The sequence below is a fragment of the Pleurodeles waltl genome, chromosome 6 (genome assembly GCF_031143425.1).
Source record: "Pleurodeles waltl isolate 20211129_DDA chromosome 6, aPleWal1.hap1.20221129, whole genome shotgun sequence".
Classification (NCBI taxonomy): Eukaryota; Metazoa; Chordata; class Amphibia; order Caudata; family Salamandridae; genus Pleurodeles; species Pleurodeles waltl.
Window position 1 is genome coordinate 222,985,398 of NC_090445.1, and position 27,183 is coordinate 223,012,580.

Sequence of the window (27,183 nt, forward strand, 5' to 3'; positions counted from 1 at the left end):
GAAAGGGTGGTATGAGACAGTTGTGAGCACTTCATAGCTCTGAAGCGCCCAGGGTGAACTTTATCAGTGATGCTCCCGCTGGTCACTTTCCCTCAGGTCTGTGAGGTCTTCAACCTGGCAAGACTTAGCTCAGTGTGCCAGGTGCATTAGCAAATGTAAAACCCCTGGCTGCCTAACCGTGACATGATGAGTGTCCGTCAGGCTGACACTTATCATGCTTTGGAAAAGGGGACAAAGCCCTGGCACCAATACCGATTGACCGCCTCTAATGAAACCCCTCCAAACACTATGCTTCATTTGCCCATGTGGGAACACATGCTCAAAGATACTCCAGCACACTTGTCTCCCAGTAAGGTTCAGCTCATTTGGAAGGTAGCAACTGCAACCTATGCCACAACCCCTCCCCCTCAGGCGATGTGATCTAGTGCCCTGGAACAGAACAGATTTTACGTCTGCACCAAGTTTTAAAAACATGTAATAAACTTGACCGGAGAAGCATGTTCGTCTGCTGGGTTATCCAGGGGACATTGTCTACACAGAAGTAGAGGGTAAGATCCTCCGTTTGGGAAGCATGACAGACATTGAATACTTGAAACTACTGCTCAGCTGCAATCGGAAAAGGGACAACACAGTTTGATGAACATGGCAGCCATCTGACCTAGTGCGGGTGCGTGCTCTCGGAATATGCCTTGAACTGTTGAAAAAAAAAAGCTTCTTACCTGAACTGGATGTAGGCACTGGAGATTGGGCTGGACGGGGCCCAAGAGGCATTGCAGCGGGGGACGGGCAGGCATGGAGGGGGCCCGTGGGCAGAAGAGTCTTGGAGCTTGGGTCATGGAGGCGCTTCTTCGCCCGGTTTCGCTTCTGGGGCGCGGGGGCAGCATGGACGGCTTCTCTCTCGTTCTGCCTGGGCCTGGAGCTGCGGGGGAGGCTGGTGCTGTGTGCTTGGAGAGACCCAGGCACATGACACCAAATTGCGCCTGAGTGCAGACAGCGCCCAAGGGGCCCCCTTTAAATATAAATTCAGCGCTGCACAGTTGTAGACGGATTAAAGGTAAGGGGGCTTCTCTAAACAGTTCCACGAAAACAGTGAGGGGGTGTCTCCTTGGAGCCGCGGGTGGCAAGGAAAGCTCAAGAGCAAAAAAAAAAAAGGGGAGTACAGCACGAACGGAGGATACATGGGTGGGCAAAAAGAAAAACATTGATAGCCCTGAGAGTAAACAGCCCTTGTTGGGTCCTCGTGTGAACACTGACAATAAAGACATTTCTGTGGCACAGCTAGAGAACGGAAGCAAATCTGTAGGAAACCCTAGAACTACCCTGTCCCTGCACTTGTTTTTGAAGGTAGTACCTAGGGGGTTGGGGCTATGGAAAGCAAAGCTGCTCACCATTCAATGAGACGGCCAATGAGATGCAGACATGGGGTAACTCAGATGAGAGGTCTGGGCTGTCTGAAGTGAATTGCCTGGATATATAAGCCCTCCCAGACGAGCATAAGAGCCTCCTCCCTAGATCTTCGTTGATAAGCCAAGCGCTGAGCTCCACACCCCAATCCACGACTTCACAGTCTATAAATGCAGGTGCCCAGATGGACATGTAAAACCTTTTGATTACCCGGACAAAGGACATTAGAGGAACATTTTTGATCTCTGAGCAAAACCAAGCAAAAATTAAAGAGACATGTGAAACTATAGAGAACAAGACAAATGTATTGATGAAAAAATGGGCCATATGGAGGCTGCGGTGACAGAGCTTGATAGGCAGGTATTATCGAACAAGCAAAAGATCCAACAACTGAAGTCAGGGGAGAAGGTACTGCAGGATAAGTTGGAAACCCTGGAAAATAACATGAGAAGGAACAACATTAGGCTGTTGAATGTCCCAGAGGCGGTGGAAGGGGATGATATTAAGGCCTATGTGATTTCATTAATTAGAGATTTTATCCCCGTACTAGGTCACCTCAACTTAGAAGAAGACATTCAAGGGGTACACCGAGACCCTTTAAAAAAAAAAACAGCTAGAACAAATCCTAGAAAAATATTGTCAACTTTAGATCTTAATCTATTAAAGAAAGAATTTTGTCTGAGGCTCTTAAAGTCAATAGATTTTCCAAAGGGGACTGGTCTTTTCGCATTAGATCGGATATTTTCAGGGTAACACAAGATAGACAATGGGAATTGGGGAAATACATGAAAGAACTTAGGTCCAGAGGGGGCAACTGTCCAGATCCGATTTCCAGCAGCACTTAGAATTATGTGGAAGAATAAGATGAACAATATAAGAGATCCTAATTGTAGGAAGTTGGCTCTGTATGTGCTATTTCAAAGTAAGGAATAGCATGCACAGAGTCCAAGGGTTCCCCTTAGAGGTAAAATAGTGGTAAAAAGAGATAATACTAATGCTCTATTTTGTGGTAGTGTGGTCGAGCAGTAGGCTTATCCAAGGAGTAGTGTTAAGCATTTGTTGTACATACACATAGACAATAAATGAGGTACACACACTCAGAGACAAATCCAGCCAATAGGTTTGTGTATAGAAAAATATCTTTTCTTAGTTTATTTTAAGAACCACAGGTTCAAATTTAACATGTAATATCTTGTTCGAAAGGTATTGCAGGTAAGTACTTTAGGAACTTCAAATCATAAAAATTGCATGTATACTTTTCAAGTTATTGACAAATAGCTGTTTTAAAAGTGGACACTTAGTGCAATTTTCACAGTTCCTGGGGGAGGTAAGTTTTTGTTAGTTTTACCAGGTAAGTAGGACACTTACAGGGTTCAGTTCTTGGTCCAAGGTAGCCCACCGTTGGGGGTTCAGAGCAACCCCAAAGTCACCACACCAGCAGCTCAGGGCCGGTCAGGTGCAGAGTTCAAAGTGGTGCCCAAAACACATAGGCTAGAATGGAGAGAAGGGGGTGCCCCGGTTCCGGTCTGCTTGCAGGTAAGTACCCGCGTCTTCGGAGGGCAGACCAGAGGGGTTTTGTAGGGCACCGGGGGGGACACAAGTCCACACAGAAATTTCACCCTCAGCAGCGCGGGGGCGGCCGGGTGCAGTGTAGAAACAAGCGTCGGGTTTTCAATGTTAGTCTATGAGAGATCTCGGGATCTCTTCAGCGCTGCAGGCAGGCAAGGGGGGGATTCCTCGGGGAAACCTCCACTTGGGCAAGGGAGAGGGACTCCTGGGGGTCACTTCTCCAGTGAAAGTCCGGTCCTTCAGGTCCTGGGGGCTGCGGGTGCAGGGTCTCTCCCAGGCGTCGGGACTTTAGGTTCAAAGAGTCGCGGTCAGGGGAAGCCTCGGGATTCCCTCTGCAGGCGGCGCTGTGGGGGCTCAGGGGGGACAGGTTTTGGTACTCACAGTATCAGAGTAGTCCTGGGGTCCCTCCTGAGGTGTTGGATCGCCACCAGCCGAGTCGGGGTCGCCGGGTGCAGTGTTGCAAGTCTCACGCTTCTTGCGGGGAGCTTGCAGGGTTCTTTAAAGCTGCTGGAAACGAAGTTGCAGCTTTTCTTGGAGCAGGTCCGCTGTCCTCGGGAGTTTCTTGTCTTTTCGAAGCAGGGGCAGTCCTCAGAGGATGTCGAGGTCGCTGGTCCCTCTGGAAGGCGTCGCTGGAGCAGGATCTTTGGAAGGCAGGAGACAGGCCGGTGAGTTTCTGGAGCCAAGGCAGTTGTCGTCTTCTGGTCTTCCGCTGCAGGGGTTTTCAGCTAGGCAGTCCTTCTTCTTGTAGTTGCAGGAATCTAATTTTCTAGGGTTCAGGGTAGCCCTTAAATACTAAATTTAAGGGCGTGTTTAGGTCTGGGGGGTTAGTAGCCAATGGCTACTAGCCCTGAGGGTGGGTACACCCTCTTTGTGCCCCCTCCCAAGGGGAGGGGGTCACAATCCTAACCCTATTGGGGGAATCCTCCATCTGCAAGATGGAGGATTTCTAAAAGTTAGAGTCACCTCAGTTCAGGACACCTTAGGGGCTGTCCTGACTGGCCAGTGACTCCTCCTTGTTATTCTCATTATTTTCTCCGGCCTTGCCGCCAAAAGTGGGGCCTGGCCGGAGGGGGCGGGCAACTCCACTAGCTGGAGTGTCCTGCTGGGTTGGCACAAAGGAGGTGAGCCTTTGAGGCTCACCGCCAGGTGTGACAATTCCTGCCTGGGAGAGGTGTTAGCATCTCCACCCAGTGCAGGCTTTGTTACTGGCCTCAGAGTGACAAAGGCACTCTCCCCATGGGGCCAGCAACATGTCTCGGTTTGTGGCAGGCTGCTAAAACTAGTCAGCCTACACAGATAGTCGGTTAAGTTTCAGGGGGCACCTCTAAGGTGCCCTCTGTGGTGTATTTTACAATAAAATGTACACTGGCATCAGTGTGCATTTATTGTGCTGAGAAGTTTGATACCAAACTTCCCAGTTTTCAGTGTAGCCTTTATGGTGCTGTGGAGTTCGTGTTTGACAGACTCCCAGACCATATACTCTTATGGCTACCCTGCACTTACAATGTCTAAGGTTTTATTTAGACACTGTAGGGGTACCATGCTCATGCACTGGTACCCTCACCTATGGTATAGTGCACCCTGCCTTAGGGCTGTAAGGCCTGCTAGAGGGGTGTCTTACCTATACTGCATAGGCAGTGAGAGGCTGGCATGGCACCCTGAGGGGAGTGCCATGTCGACTTACTCGTTTTGTCCTCACTAGCACACACAAGCTGGCAAGCAGTGTGTCTGTGCTGAGTGAGAGGTCTCCAGGGTGGCATAAGACATGCTGCAGCCCTTAGAGACCTTCCTTGGCATCAGGGCCCTTGGTACTAGAAGTACCAGTTACAAGGGACTTATCTGGATGCCAGGGTCTGCCAATTGTGGATACAAAAGTACAGGTTAGGGAAAGAACACTGGTGCTGGGGCCTGGTTAGCAGGCCTCAGCACACTTTCAATTGTAAACATAGCATCAGCAAAGGCAAAAAGTCAGGGGGCAACCATGCCAAGGAGGCATTTCCTTACACAACCCCCCCCCAAACGAAAGAGGATGAGACTAACCTTTCCCAAGAGAGTCTTCATTTTCTAAGTGGAAGAACCTGGAAAGGCCATCTGCATTGGCATGGGCAGTCCCAGGTCTGTGTTCCACTATAAAGTCCATTCCCTGTAGGGAGATGGACCACCTCAACAGTTTAGGATTTTCACCTTTCATTTGCATCAGCCATTTGAGAGGTCTGTGGTCAGTTTGAACTAGGAAGTGAGTCCCAAAGAGGTATGGTCTCAGCTTCTTCAGGGACCAAACCACAGCAAAGGCCTCCCTCTCAATGGCACTCCAACGCTGCTCCCTGGGGAGTAACCTCCTGCTAATGAAAGCAACAGGCTGGTCAAGGCCATCATCATTTGTTTGGGACAAAACTGCCCCTATCCCATGTTCAGAGGCATCAGTCTGCACAATGAACTGCTTAGAATAATCTGGAGCTTTGAGAACTGGTGCTGAGCACATTGCCTGTTTCAGGGTGTCAAAGGCCTGTTGGCATTCCACAGTCCAGTTTACTTTCTTGGGCATTTTCTTGGAGGTGAGTTCAGTGAGGGCTGTCACAATGGATCCATATCCCTTCACAAACCTCCTGTAATACCCAGTCAAGCCAAGGAATGCCCTGACTTGAGTCTGGGTTTTTGGAGCTACCCAGTCCAGAATAGTCTGGATCTTGGGTTGGAGTGGCTGAACTTGGCCTCCACCTACAAGGTGTCCCAAGTAAACCACAGTTCCCTGCCCTATCTGGCATTTGGATGCCTTGATAGAGAGGCCTGCAGATTGCAGAGCCTTCAAAACCTTCCTCAGGTGGACCAGGTGATCCTGCCAGGTGGAGCTAAAGACAGCAATATCATCAAGATAAGCTGTGCTAAAGGCCTCCAAGCCAGCAAGGACTTGATTCACCAACCTTTGGAAGGTGGCAGGGGCATTCTTTAAACCAAAGGGCATAACAGTAAACTGATAATGCCCATCAGGTGTGGAGAATGCTGTTTTCTCTTTTGCTCCAGGTGCCATTTTTATTTGCCAGTACCCTGCTGTCAAGTCAAAGGTACTTAGAAATTTGGCAGCACCTAATTTATCAATGAGCTCATCAGCTCTTGGAATTGGATGGGCATCTGTCTTGGTGACAGAATTGAGCCCTCTGTAGTCCACACAAAACCTCATCTCTTTCTTTCCATCTTTGGTGTGAGGTTTGGGGACTAAGACCACTGGGCTAGCCCAGGGGCTGTCAGAGCGCTCAATTACTCCCAATTCCAGCATCTTGTGGACTTCCACCTTGATGCTTTCCTTAACATGGTCAGACTGTCTGAAGATTTTGTTCTTGACAGGCATGCTGTCTCCTGTGTCCACATCATGGGTACACAGGTGTGTCTGACCAGGGGTTAGGGAGAAAAGCTCAGGAAACTGTTGTAGGACTCTCCTACAATCAGCCTGCTGTTGGCCAGAGAGGGTGTCTGAGTAGATCACTCCATCTACTGTGCCATCTTTTGGGTCTGAGGACAGAAGATCAGGGAGAGGTTCACTCTCTGCCTCCTGATCCTCATCTGTTACCATCAACAGATTCACATCAGCCCTGTCATGGAAGAGCTTAAGGCGGTTCACATGGATCACCCTCTTGGGGCTCCTGCTTGTGCCCAGGTCCACCAGGTAGGTGACCTGACTCTTCCTTTCTAGTACTGGGTAAGGGCCACTCCATTTGTCCTGGAGTGCCCTGGGAGCCACAGGCTCCAGAACCCAGACTTTCTGCCCTGGTTGGAACTCAACCAGTGCAGCCTTTTGGTCATACCAAAACTTCTGGAGTTGTTGGCTGGCCTCAAGGTTTTTGGTTGCCTTTTCCATGTACTCTGCCATTCTAGAGCGAAGGCCAAGTACATAGTCCACTATGTCCTGTTTAGGCTCATGGAGAGGTCTCTCCCAGCCTTCTTTAACAAGGGCAAGTGGTCCCCTTACAGGATGTCCAAACAGAAGTTCAAAGGGTGAGAATCCTACTCCCTTCTGTGGCACCTCTCTGTAAGCGAAAAGCAGACATGGCAAGAGGACATCCCATCTCCTTTTGAGTTTTTCTGGGAGCCCCATGATCATGCCTTTTAATGTCTTGTTGAATCTCTCAACCAAGCCATTAGTTTGTGGATGGTATGGTGTAGTGAATTTATAAGTCACTCCACACTCATTCCACATGTGCTTTAGGTATGCTGACATGAAGTTGGTACCTCTGTCAGACACCACCTCCTTAGGGAAACCCACTCTGGTAAAGATACCAATGAGGGCCTTGGCTACTGCAGGGGCAGTAGTCGACCTAAGGGGAATAGCTTCAGGATACCTGGTAGCATGATCCACTACTACCAGGATATACATATTTCCTGAGGCTGTGGGAGGTTCCAGTGGACCAACTATGTCCACACCCACTCTTTCAAAGGGAACCCCCACCACTGGAAGTGGAATGAGGGGGGCCTTTGGATGCCCACCTGTCTTACCACTGGCTTGACAGGTGGGGCAGGAGAGGCAAAACTCCTTAACCATGTTGGACATATTGGGCCAGTAGAAGTGGTTGACTAACCTCTCCCACGTCTTGGTTTGTCCCAAATGTCCAGCAAGGGGAATGTCATGGGCCAATGTTAGGATGAACTCTCTGAACAGCTGAGGCACTACCACTCTCCTAGTGGCACCAGGTTTGGGGTCTCTGGCCTCAGTGTACAGGAGTCCATCTTCCCAATAGACCCTATGCGTTCCATTTTTCTTGCCTTTGGACTCTTCAGCGGCTTGCTGCCTAAGGCCTTCAAGAGAGGGACAGGTTTCTTGTCCCTTACACAGCTCCTCCCTTGAGGGTCCCCCTGGGCCTAAGAGCTCAACCTGATAAGGTTCAAGCTCCAAAGGCTCAGTTCCCTCAGAGGGCAGCACTTCTTCCTGAGAAGAGAGGTTCCCTTCCTTTTGCTGTGTTGCAGTTGTTTTCCCAACTGACTTTCCTGTTCTCTTGGTAGGCTGGGCCATTTTTCCAGACTCCAGCTCTACTTTTTCACCCTGTGCCTTGCATTGTGCTCTTGTTTTCACACACACCAGTTCAGGGATACCCAGCATTGCTGCATGGGTTTTTAGTTCTACCTCAGCCCATGCTGAGGACTCCAGGTCATTTCCAAGCAGACAGTCCACTGGGATATTTGAGGAGACCACCACCTGTTTCAGGCCATTGACCCCTCCCCATTCTAAAGTAACCATTGCCATGGGATGTACTTTTTTCTGATTGTCAGCGTTGGTGACTGTGTAGGTTTTTCCAGTCAGGTATTGGCCAGGGGAAACCAGTTTCTCTGTCACCATGGTGACACTGGCACCTGTATCCCTCAGGCCCTCTATTCTAGTCCCATTAATTAAGAGTTGCTGTCTGTATTTTTGCATGTTAGGCGGCCAGACAGCTAGTGTGGCTAAATCCACCCCACCCTCAGAAACTAGAGTAGCTTCAGTGTGAACCCTGATTTGCTCTGGGCACACTGTTGATCCCACTTGGAGACTAGCCATACCAGTGTTACCTGGATGGGAGTTTGGAGCGGAACCTTTCTTGGGACAGGCCTTGTCTCCAGTTTGGTGTCCATGCTGTTTACAGCTATGACACCAGGCCTTTTTGGGATCAAAGTTTTTACCCTTGTACCCATTGTTTTGTGAAGAGGCTCTGGGCCCACCCTCCTGTGCAGGTTTTTGGGGGCCTGTAGAAGACTCTTTACTATTTTTAGTTTTGGTTGTCTCATCACCCTTCCCCTGGGGAGTCTTTGTGACCCCTTTCTTTTGGTCACCCCCTGTTGAAGTCTTGGACACCCTTGTCTTGACCCAATGGTCCGCCTTCTTTCCCAATTCTTGGGGAGAAATTGGTCCTAGGTCTACCAGATGCTGATGCAGTTTATCATTGAAACAATTACTTAACAGGTGTTCTTTCACAAATAAATTGTACAGCCCATCATAATTATTTACACCACTGCCTTGAATCCAACCATCTAGTGTTTTCACTGAGTAGTCTACAAAGTCAACCCAGGTCTGGCTCGAGGATTTTTGAGCCCCCCTGAACCTAATCCTGTACTCCTCAGTGGAGAATCCAAAGCCCTCAATCAGGGTACCCTTCATGAGGTCATAAGATTCTGCATCTTGTCCAGAGAGTGTGAGGAGTCTATCCCTACACTTTCCTGTGAACATTTCCCAAAGGAGAGCACCCCAGTGAGATCTGTTCACTTTTCTGGTTACACAAGCCCTCTCAAAAGCTGTGAACCATTTGGTGATGTCATCACCATCTTCATATTTAGTTACAATCCCTTTAGGGATTTTCAACATGTCAGGAGAATCTCTGACCCTATTTATGTTGCTGCCACCATTGATGGGTCCTAGGCCCATCTCTTGTCTTTCCCTCTCTATGGCTAGGATCTGTCTTTCCAAAGCCAATCTTTTGGCCATCCTGGCTAACTGGATGTCCTCTTCACTGGGGCTATCCTCAGTGATTTCAGAGGTGTTGGTCTCTCCTGTGAGGGAACCAGCATCTCTGACTATTATTTTAGGAGTCAGGGTTTGAGGGACCCTGTTCTCCCTAGATAGGACTGGTAGGGGGGAATTGTCCTCCAAGTCACTATCCTCTTCCTCTGAGTTGCCACCCTCAGAGGGGTTGGCCTTTTCAAACTCTGCCAAAAGCTCCTGGAGCTGTATTTTGGTAGGTTTGGGGCCCATTGTTATTTTCTTTAGTTTACAGAGTGACCTTAGCTCTCTCATCTGTAGATGGAGGTAAGGTGTGGTGTCGAGTTCCACCACATTCGCATCTGTGCTAGACATTATGCTTCTAAAAGTTGGAATACTTTTTAAGAGACTAAAACTGATTCTAGAATCTAATTCAAACTTTTAACAAACTTTTAAACTCTAAAAGAAATGCTAAACAGGATCTAACACAAGGCCCTAGCAGGTCTTTTAAGAATTTAGAAAACTTTTCAAATTGCAAAAATCAATTTCTAATGACAATTTTGGAATTTGTCGTGTGATCAGGTATTGGCTGAGTAGTCCAGCAAATGCAAAGTCTTGTACCCCACCGCTGATCCACCAATGTAGGAAGTTGGCTCTGTATGTGCTATTTCAAAGTAAGGAATAGCATGCACAGAGTCCAAGGGTTCCCCTTAGAGGTAAAATAGTGGTAAAAAGAGATAATACTAATGCTCTATTTTGTGGTAGTGTGGTCGAGCAGTAGGCTTATCCAAGGAGTAGTGTTAAGCATTTGTTGTACATACACATAGACAATAAATGAGGTACACACACTCAGAGACAAATCCAGCCAATAGGTTTGTGTATAGAAAAATATCTTTTCTTAGTTTATTTTAAGAACCACAGGTTCAAATTTAACATGTAATATCTTGTTCGAAAGGTATTGCAGGTAAGTACTTTAGGAACTTCAAATCATAAAAATTGCATGTATACTTTTCAAGTTATTGACAAATAGCTGTTTTAAAAGTGGACACTTAGTGCAATTTTCACAGTTCCTGGGGGAGGTAAGTTTTTGTTAGTTTTACCAGGTAAGTAGGACACTTACAGGGTTCAGTTCTTGGTCCAAGGTAGCCCACCGTTGGGGGTTCAGAGCAACCCCAAAGTCACCACACCAGCAGCTCAGGGCCGGTCAGGTGCAGAGTTCAAAGTGGTGCCCAAAACACATAGGCTAGAATGGAGAGAAGGGGGTGCCCCGGTTCCGGTCTGCTTGCAGGTAAGTACCCGCGTCTTCGGAGGGCAGACCAGAGGGGTTTTGTAGGGCACCGGGGGGGACACAAGTCCACACAGAAATTTCACCCTCAGCAGCGCGGGGGCGGCCGGGTGCAGTGTAGAAACAAGCGTCGGGTTTTCAATGTTAGTCTATGAGAGATCTCGGGATCTCTTCAGCGCTGCAGGCAGGCAAGGGGGGGATTCCTCGGGGAAACCTCCACTTGGGCAAGGGAGAGGGACTCCTGGGGGTCACTTCTCCAGTGAAAGTCCGGTCCTTCAGGTCCTGGGGGCTGCGGGTGCAGGGTCTCTCCCAGGCGTCGGGACTTTAGGTTCAAAGAGTCGCGGTCAGGGGAAGCCTCGGGATTCCCTCTGCAGGCGGCGCTGTGGGGGCTCAGGGGGGACAGGTTTTGGTACTCACAGTATCAGAGTAGTCCTGGGGTCCCTCCTGAGGTGTTGGATCGCCACCAGCCGAGTCGGGGTCGCCGGGTGCAGTGTTGCAAGTCTCACGCTTCTTGCGGGGAGCTTGCAGGGTTCTTTAAAGCTGCTGGAAACGAAGTTGCAGCTTTTCTTGGAGCAGGTCCGCTGTCCTCGGGAGTTTCTTGTCTTTTCGAAGCAGGGGCAGTCCTCAGAGGATGTCGAGGTCGCTGGTCCCTCTGGAAGGCGTCGCTGGAGCAGGATCTTTGGAAGGCAGGAGACAGGCCGGTGAGTTTCTGGAGCCAAGGCAGTTGTCGTCTTCTGGTCTTCCGCTGCAGGGGTTTTCAGCTAGGCAGTCCTTCTTCTTGTAGTTGCAGGAATCTAATTTTCTAGGGTTCAGGGTAGCCCTTAAATACTAAATTTAAGGGCGTGTTTAGGTCTGGGGGGTTAGTAGCCAATGGCTACTAGCCCTGAGGGTGGGTACACCCTCTTTGTGCCCCCTCCCAAGGGGAGGGGGTCACAATCCTAACCCTATTGGGGGAATCCTCCATCTGCAAGATGGAGGATTTCTAAAAGTTAGAGTCACCTCAGTTCAGGACACCTTAGGGGCTGTCCTGACTGGCCAGTGACTCCTCCTTGTTATTCTCATTATTTTCTCCGGCCTTGCCGCCAAAAGTGGGGCCTGGCCGGAGGGGGCGGGCAACTCCACTAGCTGGAGTGTCCTGCTGGGTTGGCACAAAGGAGGTGAGCCTTTGAGGCTCACCGCCAGGTGTGACAATTCCTGCCTGGGAGAGGTGTTAGCATCTCCACCCAGTGCAGGCTTTGTTACTGGCCTCAGAGTGACAAAGGCACTCTCCCCATGGGGCCAGCAACATGTCTCGGTTTGTGGCAGGCTGCTAAAACTAGTCAGCCTACACAGATAGTCGGTTAAGTTTCAGGGGGCACCTCTAAGGTGCCCTCTGTGGTGTATTTTACAATAAAATGTACACTGGCATCAGTGTGCATTTATTGTGCTGAGAAGTTTGATACCAAACTTCCCAGTTTTCAGTGTAGCCTTTATGGTGCTGTGGAGTTCGTGTTTGACAGACTCCCAGACCATATACTCTTATGGCTACCCTGCACTTACAATGTCTAAGGTTTTATTTAGACACTGTAGGGGTACCATGCTCATGCACTGGTACCCTCACCTATGGTATAGTGCACCCTGCCTTAGGGCTGTAAGGCCTGCTAGAGGGGTGTCTTACCTATACTGCATAGGCAGTGAGAGGCTGGCATGGCACCCTGAGGGGAGTGCCATGTCGACTTACTCGTTTTGTCCTCACTAGCACACACAAGCTGGCAAGCAGTGTGTCTGTGCTGAGTGAGAGGTCTCCAGGGTGGCATAAGACATGCTGCAGCCCTTAGAGACCTTCCTTGGCATCAGGGCCCTTGGTACTAGAAGTACCAGTTACAAGGGACTTATCTGGATGCCAGGGTCTGCCAATTGTGGATACAAAAGTACAGGTTAGGGAAAGAACACTGGTGCTGGGGCCTGGTTAGCAGGCCTCAGCACACTTTCAATTGTAAACATAGCATCAGCAAAGGCAAAAAGTCAGGGGGCAACCATGCCAAGGAGGCATTTCCTTACACTAATGAAGTGTGTACTTTCTTGGAACAGATGAAGGCAGCGGAGTGGGCCCATGCATACTTATTGCCTAGGTTATTGAGAGCTCAATTGGGGGGGGCGTTCTTTTCCCCTAATGGAAAAAATGAGGGTTCCTCAGGGAAGGGGGGTCACTATTAAATATTGGTTTAATCTGTATATCACAGGGTGTTGGAGCGTATGTAAAAAAATCTAAAGAAATTGTCTTAATAAAGTCTAAATTTGAAGAATAGGCCACACATAGGGTAGGCCCCAATGGTAGGGATTTCTCTTATCATAATGTCTATAAATAAAGTTGACCACTTAAGGGTCCTATCGTGGAACGTTAATTGCCTAAGGGTAAAAGGACGCAGGCAAAAGATTCTGGAGTTCCTGGGGGCAGTAGACGAAGAGGTGATTATTTTGCAAGAGACCCATCTATTACAGGAGGCGTGGGGGGATGTACTGAAACATTTTAGATGGGTGGAACAATGTGTGAGTACTAATCAATCTGGAGTGGTTAAAGGTATAGCTATTCTACTTAAAAAATCCCTAAAGGCAACATAAGGTAATGTTAGTACTCATCCTAGCGGGCGTTGGCTGACTGCGGAAATTAAAGTAGGTGGAAATTAGTTTACGACAGCGGGCTACTATGGTCCTAATATTGATGATCCGGTACCTTTCCAGAACGTATATAATCAATTATTAACTTCAAAGTACCCAGTCATGTTAGGGGGTGACTTTAATATTTTGCTGGATCCAGTTTTGGATAAATCCACTGCCAGAGGTAATGTGAATTCACCCAAAACATGAACTTGGGTGAAACAGGCAATGGAAGACCTGAGCCTGGTAGGCATTTGGCACTGGAAGGCTAGCGGTGGCTCAAGATTTACCTTTTACAACAAAAAATACAGCCATCGCTCCAGGACTGATTTTATTCTGGTACATAGGAGATTGTGTGGAAATTTAAGATATGCCGGTCACGCCCCGGATCATCTATCGGATCATTCGGCGGTTAAACTGCATTTTAATTTTGATATACCGACCACTCACACCAGGTGGACGGTAAATCGGGACTTGTTTTTAGATGAATCAATACTCGAAGGGCTAAAACAAGATACTAGAGGTTTTTTGCTATAAATTATTGGTCTGGCACCCTACTGGTAGTTTGGGATACCTATAAAGCATATATAAGAGGTAGGTTAATTAGCATAGCTGCTTACAGACATAGAGAAGAGAAGAAACGAGTACAAAAGCTTGAGACTGCTACTCTGGGGCTACAACTTAAAAAGAACACCTCTGTGGATAAATCTCAAGAGACCAAGTGGGATAGTCAGATGGGCAGAGTTAGAGGAATTTCTAGAAGCAAAGAATAGAAAAAGTTGGGAGGCTAGCAGGCTTGCACATTATGAGTATGGGGAAGGGTCTAGTAAGCTTTTAGCCTGGAAAACAAAAGTAGAACAAGAAACAGTATTAAATTACTTAAAAACGAAGATACAGGGTGTTGTGTTACCGGGGAAGCAGAGATAGAAGAAGCTTTTGTTTTCTTTTTTCAGAAATTATACACTAATGAATCAGAGGTCACAGACGAACAGATCAGAGGGTATTTAGGCAAAAATTCTCTCCCAGTTTAGAAGAATCATTAAGACAGGACCTGGAAGTAAAGATAAGAATGGAGGAACTCCACGAAGCTATAAAGACCCTAAAAAGAGGGAAATCACCTGGTCCTGATGGCCTACCTAATGAATTATACATATTACTCAAGGATGAGCTGGCCCCTAATTAATGAGGTTTTCTCTGAAGGTCTATTGATGCCGAAAACTTGGAATGAGGCTACTATTTGTTTGATTCTGAATCCAAATAAAGATTCAACACAATGTGAGTCCTATAGACGTATCCCACTTCTTAATTCAGACTATAAGATCTATACTCATATTTTATCAAAAAGGCTTGGAGGGGTAATTGGCACACTGGTTCATGACGATCAGAAGGGTTTCATCAAGGGCAGACAACTCTTTGAATTAACACATGATCTGTTGGGTGCAATAAATCTCACACTGCATGAGAACTCCCCCTTAGGAACCCTTACTATCGACGCTGCTAAGGCTTTTGATCGGGTTAGTTGGTTGTTCCTCTAGCGGGTCATGGAGGGATATAAGTTTGGGGACATCTTTACTAAAGCAATTGATGCCCTATACAAGAACCCGGAAGCTAGGATACTGATTAACGGCAACTTGACATTGCAGGTCAAAATTGTGAGAGGGACCCGACAGGGCTGTCCTCTTTCTCCCCTTCTCTTTGATCTATACATAGAGCCTTTGGCAATCATGATTAGAACAAATCCAAATATAGCGCCCTTCCAGTTGAGAGGCTGGAAGGCAAAGGTGGCACTGTATGCGGACAATCTATTTATATATACTAGCGATCTGGTAGGATTGCATCCAAATATCTGACATTCTCCGGAGGGGTTTGGATATCTGGTGATGTCTGGATATCTGGTCAACCAACAGAAGACTGAGATTATGCAGTGGAATACCCCCTATGATATCTCTCTGGTTAAACAGGAGAAAAGATACTTGGGGGTGCAGATTACAGCTAACTTGGAGGAAGTTGCCTGGGTCAACTTTAATAAGGTGTGGACATCAACAAAGAAGCTGTTAAAAACATGGGCTGCACTGTCTCTCATCGGTAGATCGAATGTTCTGAAAATGATTATACTTCCGAAGTTTACCTTTTTATTAAACCCAATCCCCTTAGAATTTGAGGTGGCATGGTTTAAAAGGCTGCTGGGAGATTTGACCTCTTTTGTTTGGGCATCAAGGGGAGTGCGTATCACCTGGAAGATGCTATGCAGGAAAAAAGAACAAGGAGGAATAGTAGCTCCAGATGTCTATAAATACTACATGGCATTCCAGTTAAAAAACATAAGAGGATTGTTGAAAGATAGACAAAGTTACAACCCTCTTTGTAAGGCCATGCCTGACTATATCCCGGAAGCAGGGGACCATTTTCTATTTAATTATGGCCACCCAAAGTATTTCAAGGAGGTCAGACTACAGACTCTTAGAGCAGCTTGCATGATATGGTTTCTGACACAGAGAGCTTTAGGAATGTCATATTATAGCTCTTTGGCGCGTATTTGGGACTCACCAGGTACCCCGGAATGCCTTCAAGATAAGCTATCTAGTCCTCTATTCAAGAAAGAGGGACGCCAAATATTAGAAGGGCATGATCTGATATTCTGGGCTACGTTCACGGAGTTAGTAGAGGATACTCTCTCCAAGTTCAAATACTAACAGCTGGTGAGCTGGGCAAGTATGCTTCCAAAAGTAGGACAAAGAGACAACTTCTGGGAAAAGAAGTTATGCCAGAGTCACATTTATTGCAAATAAGTTGCCCTGTGGCACTGGATGTTAATGGAGGCAGGAGAAGAAAACAGTAAAGCCTGCTAACTTAAAGAAAAAACATCTTTTTACAGTACACAGGGCATATTATTCGCCTGAGAAGATAACTGCTCTAAGGAAGGTGAAAAAATACTGTCCCCGGTGCATCAAGGGAAGGACAGACGATATCCATATGTTTGGGAGCTGTCCGAGGCCTGGGCGGTTTTGGATAGAGGTGGGAAAGGTGCTAATAGATGTGATCAGCCCAGACATCAAAGTAAGACTTTGGCTAGCAATATTTGGGGTTAACAGCGGGGAAAATCAGGCTCAGAAATTAGACAAACATCAAAGATACATGCTGTTTGTATTAATTCTCTTGGCAAGACGGGAAATATGCTTTAAGTGGATCCTTCCCCAGATACCAATTATAAGTGAATGGGTTGCATTGGTGAACAATTAATTTATATCATTTAGAAAAGAGGGGTCCCCCGAGCAAGAGGAACAAGTTTTGGTCACTATGTGAGAATAAGATAAATCCAATTTGAATTGAATGTGAGTAGTTCGACGCTTAGGGTATGTCCAATGATTATGAGTCCCTTTAAGCCTACATGTGGTACGAGCTGGTCTGATTGGGAGCCGAAGCTGATCGCGTGCGAAGGCTTTTGGCGGAGGCTGTCTTTGCCTGTGTGGCTTATCGACAAATGGAAGGAAGCAGGGATGATGCCTCCCTTGGCTGAGTACTTGGTTGAGGTATTTATCTCTGCGCTTCAAACCTACTGTTTTCTTAGCGCAGCTGGACGTATTATGAGGACACCAAAAATATTTAAAACAACCACAGTTCAATTAAGCAAAATCATTTTTATCGCAGAGGGTGGGACCTAAATGTTGTTTACAAAAAAGTTGAAAGGCAGGGCTGTTTCACCTGCCCTGACAGAATAAAAGACTCAGATACATGCAGTGTCCTAATTTGGTGATGAAATCTGGGAGGAATGTGAATATTCATGCACTAATGATAACTGAGAATACATTCACACACAGCATGCCTACATCCTGCTATTTTTTTAAATTAGGACGTGTGTCCATTAAGACAATGAAACACCTCACGCCCATTTGTAGTTTACATGTCTATGGAGGAGTGACAAATTAGTAATGCATAGAGACACACACAAGGGCATTACGTTAATAGGAGGCAGTGATAACTTTAAGTGGCTGAGGTCTGTATGCAATCAGCTTCGGTTAATAGGACTGGCCAGCATTTGGTTCAATCTTGAGGAATTAATTGGGGAACATATCAGATTGTAATATAAGCATATACGCCATGGACTGTCCAAGAAACATTGGGGGTCATTCTTACTTTGGCGGTCGAAAGACCGCTGCGGTGATTCTGAGATTTGCCCTGGGCTGGCGGGCGGCCGCCAAAAGGCCGCCCGCCAGCCCAGGGCAAATCAACCTTCCCACGAGGACGCCGGCTCAGAATTGAGCCGGTGTAGTGGGAAGGTGCGACGGGTGCAGTGGCACCCGTCGCGTATTTCAGTGTCTGCATAGCAGACACTGAAATACTTTGCGGGGCCCTCTTACGGGGGCCCCTGCAGTGCCCATGCCATTGGCATGGGCACTGCAGGGGCCCCCAGGGGCCCCGCGGCACCCCCTACCGCCATCCTGTTCATGGCGGGTTTCCCGCCATGAACAGGATGGCGGTAGGGGGTGTCTGAATCCCCATGGCTCCGCCGCCATGGAGGATTCAGAAGGGCAGCGGTAAACCGGCGGGTGACCGCCGGTTTACCCTTTCTGACCGCGGCTGAACCGCCGCGGTCAGAATGCCCTTCGGAGCACCGCCGGTCTGTCGGCGGTGCTCCCGTGGCCGGTGACCCTGGCGGTCACCGGCCGCCAGGGTCAGAATCAGGCCCATTGTGTTGCCCAAGGTTAGAGAGACTCGAAGATCAACACCTTAAGGAGAAGAACTTGGCAAGTTTTGAGCAATACTTAGATTATGTAGAACCACAAGGTAATAACTGGTTGTTTTTTATATTTCAAAGGAGAACTTTACTACTGGCAGTTGTAACTTAGACTTTACCACATGGGCCTAATCCCGTGGGACATTGTCCATTTTATCTCCATATAGTGAAGACCAAACAACACGTTTTGTTCTTCTGCTGCAGTATAAAAAGCTGTAGCAAAAAATCTTAGTACCATGCTTAAAAATCATAGGAATAAAATGTTATGGAGATGCTTTAATGCTTTACAGTTTTTATTTTTACTGTTTCCAAATAGTTATTTTCAGTATTGAATATACGATAAGCAGAACAAATATTTGCCATGGAAAACAGTCTGATTTGGGGCATGATGATGATTGCTGAAGAGAGATATTCCTTTCATAATGAATTATGTCAGTAAATAACGAATATGTTTTCCAACTGGTTGTGAAATGTATGCAAAAAGGGCCTATTGTAACACTTTCGCAATGACCTTCCTCCTGCATGCAGTAGTCCATTAATTCACAATGGTTTCCTGTGCTTTATGTAACCAGCTTATTCTAACACCTCCAGAAGGCATTAGATCAGAGGGGCAGAATCAATATTCTAGTGGTGGGTTAGTGCTTAGGTGGTCGGGTTATGTGATGTTTTAAAAATCTACAATTTGATTTGTTGAAAATGTTAATATTTGCTCACATCATGGTGCAGTTCTAATGCTTCCCTGTGGAGAAAATGGCTATTAAAGTTTTGAATTTGGGTGTGGGATGGATCTCATTGGCAGAGGTGCTGCCCGATTTCTTAGCTATTTTAGTGTACATTTGAGATTTAGGGCCCAATTTATATGTTGGTGGGAAGAGAACCCTGTTGCGGTGACAATGGAGTTCCCTCCCGCTAACAGGGTGGTCCGCTGGCCCTATCCATATGCAGGCGGAACTTAAGTTTGGTCACGGCAGAAAGTACTACGTCTCCGCCATGACCAAACGTCTCCCTCAGAGTAAGGGCGTCAGAGTAATGGCTACATGTCACCCTGCCCAAATTAGATGGGAGGACATATAGCCATTGTCTTACTGTACGTCACTGCCAGGCAAACCCTGGCAGTGAGGGGCAGTAATATGTGAATAATGCTCCTCCTCCATGGGAGATTACTCCCATGGGTGGGGGAGCAATATTTTTGTTTTTGGGATTTTCTTTTTGAAAATAAAAAATAAATAAACCTGTATGGTGAAGGGTTGCATCATGCAGACGCAACCCTGCACCAAACAGTGATATACATTGACAGGAACTGCTGTGATAGTGGTTCCCGCCAATGCTCTGATAAATGACCGCCAGCCTTACAGTAATTTATAAGTTAGGCGTCAGTCCCTCCATTATGCGGACAGAGTAATTTACTCCATTCCCATGGTGGAACGGCTGGCTGACTGCTAATATATATAAATCAGGCCCTTAGTCTACTTCTGATTTTGCCCATTATTCTGCACTGTTTCTATTAGTGAGAGCCTTCATTGCAATAACTTCATACATTTAAAAAAGACTATTGCCGCATTTCAGTAATATAGCTTTTTTAATTTAGCAATAAACCTTCATGTTTTTTCTAAATTCTGCTCTATAATCCACTTTTTGTGTCAGTCCTGTTGTAAAATGACTGTAAGAAGCTGTTTTGAACTTTGTCTCCAGGGCACAGTTCTACTTGATCCACCCAACTCCTGGGTGCACCAATCAGATGCAGTTTATTTTCTAGGGCCCCTGCATGGCCACTCCAGCTCTATCTTCCTGGCCACCAGATCCACACCCTTGGTCTCGGAGAAGCCCAGGATCTTGTGAAGTAAAAGTTGTCCCCACCATACCTAGAGCTGATCCGGCTGCCTTCCTAGCTTTACCACATGAGAAAACAACACAAGGACAAGTGCCAGTCTCAAAACTGAACATTGAGAAGAAATTGAGCCAGAAATCCACCTTGTCCCTAATTATCCTGGATCTGCCTACAAACAGGGAAAAATTAAGACACTTTACAGAGTATGTGGCCTCTAGCTCTGCCCTCCATTTATCGATGGGTAAAGTGTCACCAGTGATTGGAACAAATCTCTCCACACCAACCCCCTGTTGTCTCAGAAACATTGAAATGCACAAGCGTACTGGGGGTGAAGGAGTCACCCGGAGTCATCCACATTCCCAACTGACCTGCTCACGGCTGTTGTGTTGGAAGCCTTTGAATGGAATTGTGGAACAGATCCTGAACAAAGAATGTGATGGCTCAGATGTTCAAATCATCAGAGTTGTGTTGCAGGGAAAAAACAACTCCCCACTGTGATACAATGAAGCATAACTCCCCACATAGGCCTCTTTAGTATCAAACATGTTGGAATCATGCAACTACACTAATTCCAGTGCTAGTTGTATGATCTCCTGTACTCTGGGGGTTCCCTAGAAGATCCCCCAGTTCTGCCTGTGCAGCCTTAAGGGGTCTGGCTGCCAACCTACACTGCTGCTGACTGCAGACCCTGTTCTGCCCTCCTGCTAGTGAGCCTGGCTCAGGCAGAGGAAGGCAGAACAAAGGATTTCGTGCAAGGGAGAGGTGTGACCACCTCCCCCTGTGTATTAGTTGTCTAAGGGGTGGGGCGGGGTGGCCTCTGAGCACCACCAAACTGCTTTGAAGGGCACATTTGGTGCCCTCAGTGCATAATCCGGTTTGCACTAGTTCAAGAACCCCCAGTTCCCGCTCTGGTGCGAAACTGCTCAAAGGACAGGGGAGTGACCATACCCCTGTCCAGCTCCTCCCCTAGGGAGGTGCACAGAGCTCTGCCAGGTGACAACAAGATAGTTAGAGGCCACTAGGAGATTCTGACTGGTTAGGCCAGGTAAATGACGTCCCTGACCCCCTCTGATACCTGGGTCATTTCAGAGAGTGACCAACCCCATTTTAGGGGTACGTAAGTGCTCCTCCAATGGTGGGTCCTCAGATTCGTCAAGCAAGACTCTACAAGAAACTCTCTGCAAGACATCTTCTGCTCCTGGCCTCTGGAATTGCTGCTGGTCTGCTTTGGAACCCAAACACATCTGCTTCTGATGGGAAGGCTCCCATTGCAACATTGTTTCTCCGGATCCTGCAAGAATTCTGCATTATCCAAGGCTGTGAATCCTCCAGGGTCACAAGGACTCTGTTTGCACCTAGAAACATGAAGCACTCTCCCTTGGAGCAAAGGATTCACTCTCCTGCATCTGCAGGCACCTCAAGACAATGCCTACAGGCTGGTGGGGTCTGCTGTCCCACGGACATTGAAAGTCTCTGCATGACAGGTGGTGGGTCGGTGGCCTCCTCTGGGTTCTGCTTGTCGTCTCACCAACTTGGGGACTGTGGGTCCCTGCTCCTGCCACTAGACCAGAACCCCTGTGCACTGCAACTGTTGTTTTTGCCAAGGCTTGTTGACTCTTCCTCCAGGAGCTCTTCAGGCACCAAGAAGCACCAGCCTCCAGCACTCTGTAACTCGAAGATTAACCCCTGTCCTGCAACTCCTGTGACGTGGGACTTCTGTTTGTTGTGCTGCTGATGCTTCCTGGTGACTCCCTGTGTCCATCGCCTGTGTGTCACTCGTGGGGGCTCCAACAACTTCTGCTGCCCTTCCTCTGGGCTGACGGCAAGCCTTGACTTTTTCTCAAGGACGGAGTCTCCTGAACCTAGCTGGTCCCCAAAACTCTGCAAATCCACCTTCAGCTCCTGCCTGCATTTGCCAGTGCTTGTTGTTGACCTATCTGGTCACTGAACCTCCTGCAATCCTGCGACTGTTGAAGGACAGCTTGTAGGTGACTCCTAGGACCTCCTGCAGCTCCTGGACTCTGCAGCTGGACTTCTTCCTCCACCGACTTGCAGGAACTTCACCTCGAGGTAGGTGGGCATTGTCACCTGCACCACCTGGGCCCCTCCAAGGATACTGGACTTTGACCCCTTCCTTTTCAGTTCCTTCACATCTGGAATCTTTCCCTGGGTTCCAGCAGCCTGGTCCATGGGTTGCGACAACAGCTGGACAATCCAAGGATTCCACTGACTTCAGTGAGAGTCCCTTCTCCCATCTACATCCGGGTCCCCTGGTGTAGGTACTCCTGTCTTCTGTGTATCCATGGGTTGGGGCACTCTCCAACCTTCCTCTTGTCTACTGGTTTCCTCAGGGTCCACTGGGAAGGGTCCTGAAACACATGAACTTCAACCACTACTTCCCTGTGTTAGTCTATGTGACGAGTGGGTAGGTAACCACTCTGTACCTGGTCTGACACACTTACAGTACTTACCTCTGGTGTTTTCGTCTACCCCTAACTCCTAGCTAACTACCACACTTACCTTGGTTGGGTTCACTATTTCGCATTCCACTTACTTAGTATTGGTTTGCCCCTCCCTATACGACCCTGTATATTTCATGCTATTTCTGCTTGTTATTCTGCGTATATATTCTGTGTAGATATCTCCAAAGGGAGATATACTAATGTTAGTGTAGTAATTAGTGCTGTAATAAAGAATCCTTTATTTTTGCAACACTTGTGTGGTTCTTTTTTGTGAGTGAGTTACTGTCTGACTACTGTGGTGTTGCAACTGCTTTACATTCCTCCTGGATAAGCTTCAGCTGCTCTCCTCAGCTACCCCTAGAGAGCTCTTGCTATCTGGACACCTATTCACTATCACTAAGGGTTGCCTGGACTCAGTATAGGGTGCCGCACCACAGGTGTGCACCATAACCTGAGCCAGCCTCCTACAGAGCAGAGCTTTCCAGCAGCCATGATGGTCCTACTCTGCTGGAAGCACTGCGGTCATCATCATGACTGTAAAGGAAAATAGCAATAGTTTGTGTGGGTAAGAACACTCTATGCCTTTTGTGGAACGAACCACAGGAATTGCAATGTAATAAAGTGTAACATTTTGGTAGTTTATATTTTTGTAGCCCCATATTTAAAACACTATGGGCCAGATGTAGCAAGCCGTTTGCATGGCGCAAACTGCGATTTTCGCAGTTTGCGCCATGCAAACGGCCGAACGCGATGCTCATTCCCAAATTGCGAATCGGTACCGACTCGCAATTTGGGAATGCAACTCGCAAATAGGAAGGGGTGTTCCCTTCCTATTTGCGAGTCGCATCGCAATTCAGAGTTGCTATGTGACCGCGAATGCGGTCGCAAACCAACTCGCAGTTACCACCAGTGTCACACTGGTGGTAACTCATTCGCAAAAGGGAAGGGGTCCCCATGGGACCCCTTCCCCTTTGTAAATGTCGACAAAAATATTTTTTCAGAGCAGGCAGTGGTCCTATGGACCACTGCCTACTCTGAAAAAAACGAAACCAAATGGTTTCGGTTTATTTTTCATTTTGCAACTCGTTTTCCTTTAAGGAAAACGGGCTGCAAAATGATAAAAAATAAATGCTTTATTTATAAAGCAGGCACAGACATGGTGGTCTGCTGACTACAGCAGGCCACCATCCCTGTGAGTGCAGGGACTCACTATGGGGTCGCAAAATGCGACCCACCTCATGAATATTGATGAGGAGGGTCTTTGCGACCCCATAGCGAGTCGCAGAAGGTGTCTGAGACACCATTCTGCATATGCTTTTGCGAGTCTGAAATTGCGAGTCGCACCGACTCGCAATTTCAGACTCGCAAAAGCATTTCTTCCTACATCTGGCCCTATATTCTGACGTGAAACACCGACCACCACACCAAATGTAAACTGGGCGCAGACCAGATCTAGCTGCATTGGAGTTAAAGAAAGAAAATTGGTGTTCCTAACATTCACATGTTTAATAACTGCTTGATTTAGGCACCCATGGTATGCATTAGGTTCCTGGGCAGATGTGAGCAGGATACCTGCAGGTTCTTGTTTGTTTTATATGCAATTATTTTCAAGAAAAGAGAGAAAATGAAGACTTGTTTAGGCCATGATTACAAGTTGTGCAGAGGGGAATCCCGGGTGGTATTTCATTCTGCACAATTACCAATGGCTCGGTGTTCATACACCCAGATTCCCCTGGTTCAGAAACACCAGACCCAATTTCAAAGTTATAGGCATGAAGGAGCATATAATGCTTCGCCTGTCCAGGAGATCTCTTTTATCATGAACTGTAGCTGCCTTGTAGACCTTTACATTCTTCCACGAAGGTGATATGGGAAGGATTTTCAGTTTCATGACTGTCGGACAAGACAACCTTTGTGACTTGTGTGGTTTTGAAGAGGAAAGTGTAGGTGAATTTCTCAAAGATTTCTGGCAAGGGTTGGCTATGGGAATGCAGAGGTTGTTGGTGAACAATCTGATTTGGATGGACTGGAGAAGGTATTTTGCTGCCCTATATGACATTTGCACCTGTACCCTTTTCACCATCCATGGAGAGATATTCCTGATGGGGGTACCATATTCAACCTCCCTCCTGTGCGACCTCTACATAGAATCAACCTTGCCAGTTGGTATGTATTGATGTGTTAACGAAATTATGCAATTTATGACCATGCTGAGGAAGTAAGGCTGAGTGATGTCTACAACACAATGTTTGGTGATGGAGCAGCAGTCAATTAAAGACTTCAACAAGCAAAATTATGAAACAAAAGGCAAAAGATGAAAGAACAACGAGTTTAATCACAATTGTTACAGATTAAACCATTCCAAAGTTTGTGTGTCAAAACACCACCAGCATATTCGATTTTATTTATCTTTCCACGCTGAATACCTACGATTAGTTATAGGGTGAGAAAGGATGAGAATTGACCTTGACCACTGCAAATTCACCAGGTGCACCGCTAATAGCCAGTCACTCACACTACATCTAGCATTTCAAAGTTAGTCTCACAGGAAGCCATTGGTTAGTTAAGAAACAGCCCTCATTCTTTTGACTCTTTGACAGTCACAGTCGTAGCCGAGGCATCAACTGTAAGCTTCTGCAAGTCAAGCTCATAGCACGGTCTTGATGTTTGCCTGTTGTGTCACCTTAGCGTAACCTCCCTTGAGGAGTGTCCCCTGGACCTAAGACTGCTATAATTCTCCAGCTACTAGGTTCTGCTTCCACCTTTCCATGGCTTGCAGCCTACTCCACGTCTTTCTGCTCCTGCGTCGACTCCTTGATGATCTGCAGAAAGCCAGAGAAACAAAGGCATTGAAATGACTAGGACTTTCAACAACAAGTAACTCATGTGCTCTGCATTAATTTTGGTGGCATTGCCTCTTCACAACCCTGGGGACAGCAGTTTCCATTAACTTAGTGGCATGTCCATCCACTGCATCCTTTACGTTGCTCTAACAAAGTGTGCATGAATATGCCTGTGTAAGCATGGCACATAGACCATAGACATAGCCACCTATGATTAGCGGAAGTGATGGATGGCTTTTAGGCAGTGCCAAGAGGTTACCTGTATGTATTTCCATGTGATGGTGAAGTAGAGCACTTGCGAGGAGAGGGGTATATGAGAGTGTGCTTCCCTTGCTATTGTGAAATGGGCTGAGAGCATGCAAAGTGCCCAGGTGAGTCTCCAGGACGAGAAGCAAGGCTTCTCTGAGCAAACATGGACTACATGGATGTTCTCTTGGAGTACCCAGACCCATACGATTCAATGTTCACTGTGCGCATCCTCTCAGGATACTTCTGCAGAACACAACAAGATCAGGGATACACTATCCTCCCTCTAATAGATGTCAGCTATTGAGAGAGAAAACATGTTTTCAATTTGGTACCTGCAAATGCCAGTATTTATGAAAACAATCAGGAAATTTAGCAAGAAGCATTGCCTCTTACAAGTTACTCTAGCACGTATTTGAGTTGACATCAAACTGGACAAATTATTTGTTGGCTCTAGTGTATTCTATAGAGTGTTGAGTCAATCTTATTATTATCATGTACAAACATTTCGGGGGTGCATACTTTGTGTGGAGTTGGTAACTCTCTGTTGCTTTTCTACCTAATTATTATTTATTAAAAAAGACGTGGCTTGAACACTGGCTCACTATCAAGGGTCTCAATGCTTGAGAAGTCGAATTCTTCAGGATGAATTGTAAAACCCTTTGTACAGATGTAGAATTCGACCTATTAACTATGAACCCTTTAACAGTTTCTGAGCTTCTACCTTTGGGCCTTTCTCAAGGCCCTCAAACTCCTCAGGCCAAGCTCTACCCAAGCAGGGCATCCACTTCTAGCAGACAGGCTTTTGCCAGACCCTCGCCACCAAAACGTTTTGGAAAAATTCCTCCAGCAAGTAGGTTCTTGACAGAAGATGAGGCCAAGTGTAACTTAGGACAGAATTCAGGGAACGATTGATCAATACCAGCTGAAGAAAGAGGGACTAGAATCAGAGGTTCTTAAATGCACTGAAGATAACGTTCACCACTGCCAGGCAGTCTGGAATTCTGCTGTGCAGCAGCAGGAGGAAACTACTTTTCTTCTTCATTTCTCAAGTAAGTACTTTTCTTGGAGGGGTTGAAAGGGGTTAGTTTGAAGGGTAAACCAATCAGCTATTGGCGATGAGGCCCTAGCCAATTCTAACACATTTTACCGGCTTCCATCTCCTAGTTTTTCAGCCAAGTGATCCACTTCTTTTGCTGGAGAAATGCTTTTCAGTGATAACATTTTTCCGAAAAACACACAAGATGGAAACTCCATGCCTCAGTTGTCTGGATTTCTCACCTGTCCTGGACTCTATCTTTGATTTTCCTATACAAGCAACCTGCACTGTGGAGCAGTGAATAATAAATGAGCGACTCCTGACGCTCACTTATTATTCCTTTATTTTTGTTTTTTGGATGTCCCTGTCCACCCACAACTATGGACACTGTTCGCTAGGTGATCAATAGTGTGTGTCGGGTTGTTAACATTGTGTATGAGACAAGGGAATCCCAACTGGACATAAACAAGAGGTAGGTGAGAAAAGACTGGTTAAGCCTTAACTGCCTAGGCAGGACCTTTAGGGAATGAGCCAGGGAGATGGGCCAGTGGTTGAAGGGTGGAAGGGTTAGAAATAGTCTATGTTACTAGGCCTTTTGCACCTAGAGGCAGGCCTTTCTATTTCACGGTTAGACCCGCCGGAATCAGTGTCTGAGCCATCACGTTCTTTGTTCAGTATCTGTGTCATGATGTTCTG

The 27,183-nt window shown here is 47.0% G+C and overlaps 1 protein-coding gene across 2 annotated transcripts in view; it reads right to left on the minus strand.

Moving 5' to 3' along the window:
- Positions 1 to 24,674: 24,674 nt before the first annotated feature.
- Positions 24,675 to 27,183, minus strand: part of GFAP (glial fibrillary acidic protein) — a 42,625-nt gene continuing 40,116 nt past the window's right edge. For both annotated transcript variants that reach the window (XM_069237942.1, XM_069237943.1), the window contains one exon: positions 24,675 to 25,181. In XM_069237942.1, coding sequence (XP_069094043.1) covers positions 25,140 to 25,181 — 42 coding nt within the window. In that variant the 3' untranslated portion in view covers positions 24,675 to 25,139. The remainder of the gene's footprint in view (positions 25,182 to 27,183) is intronic.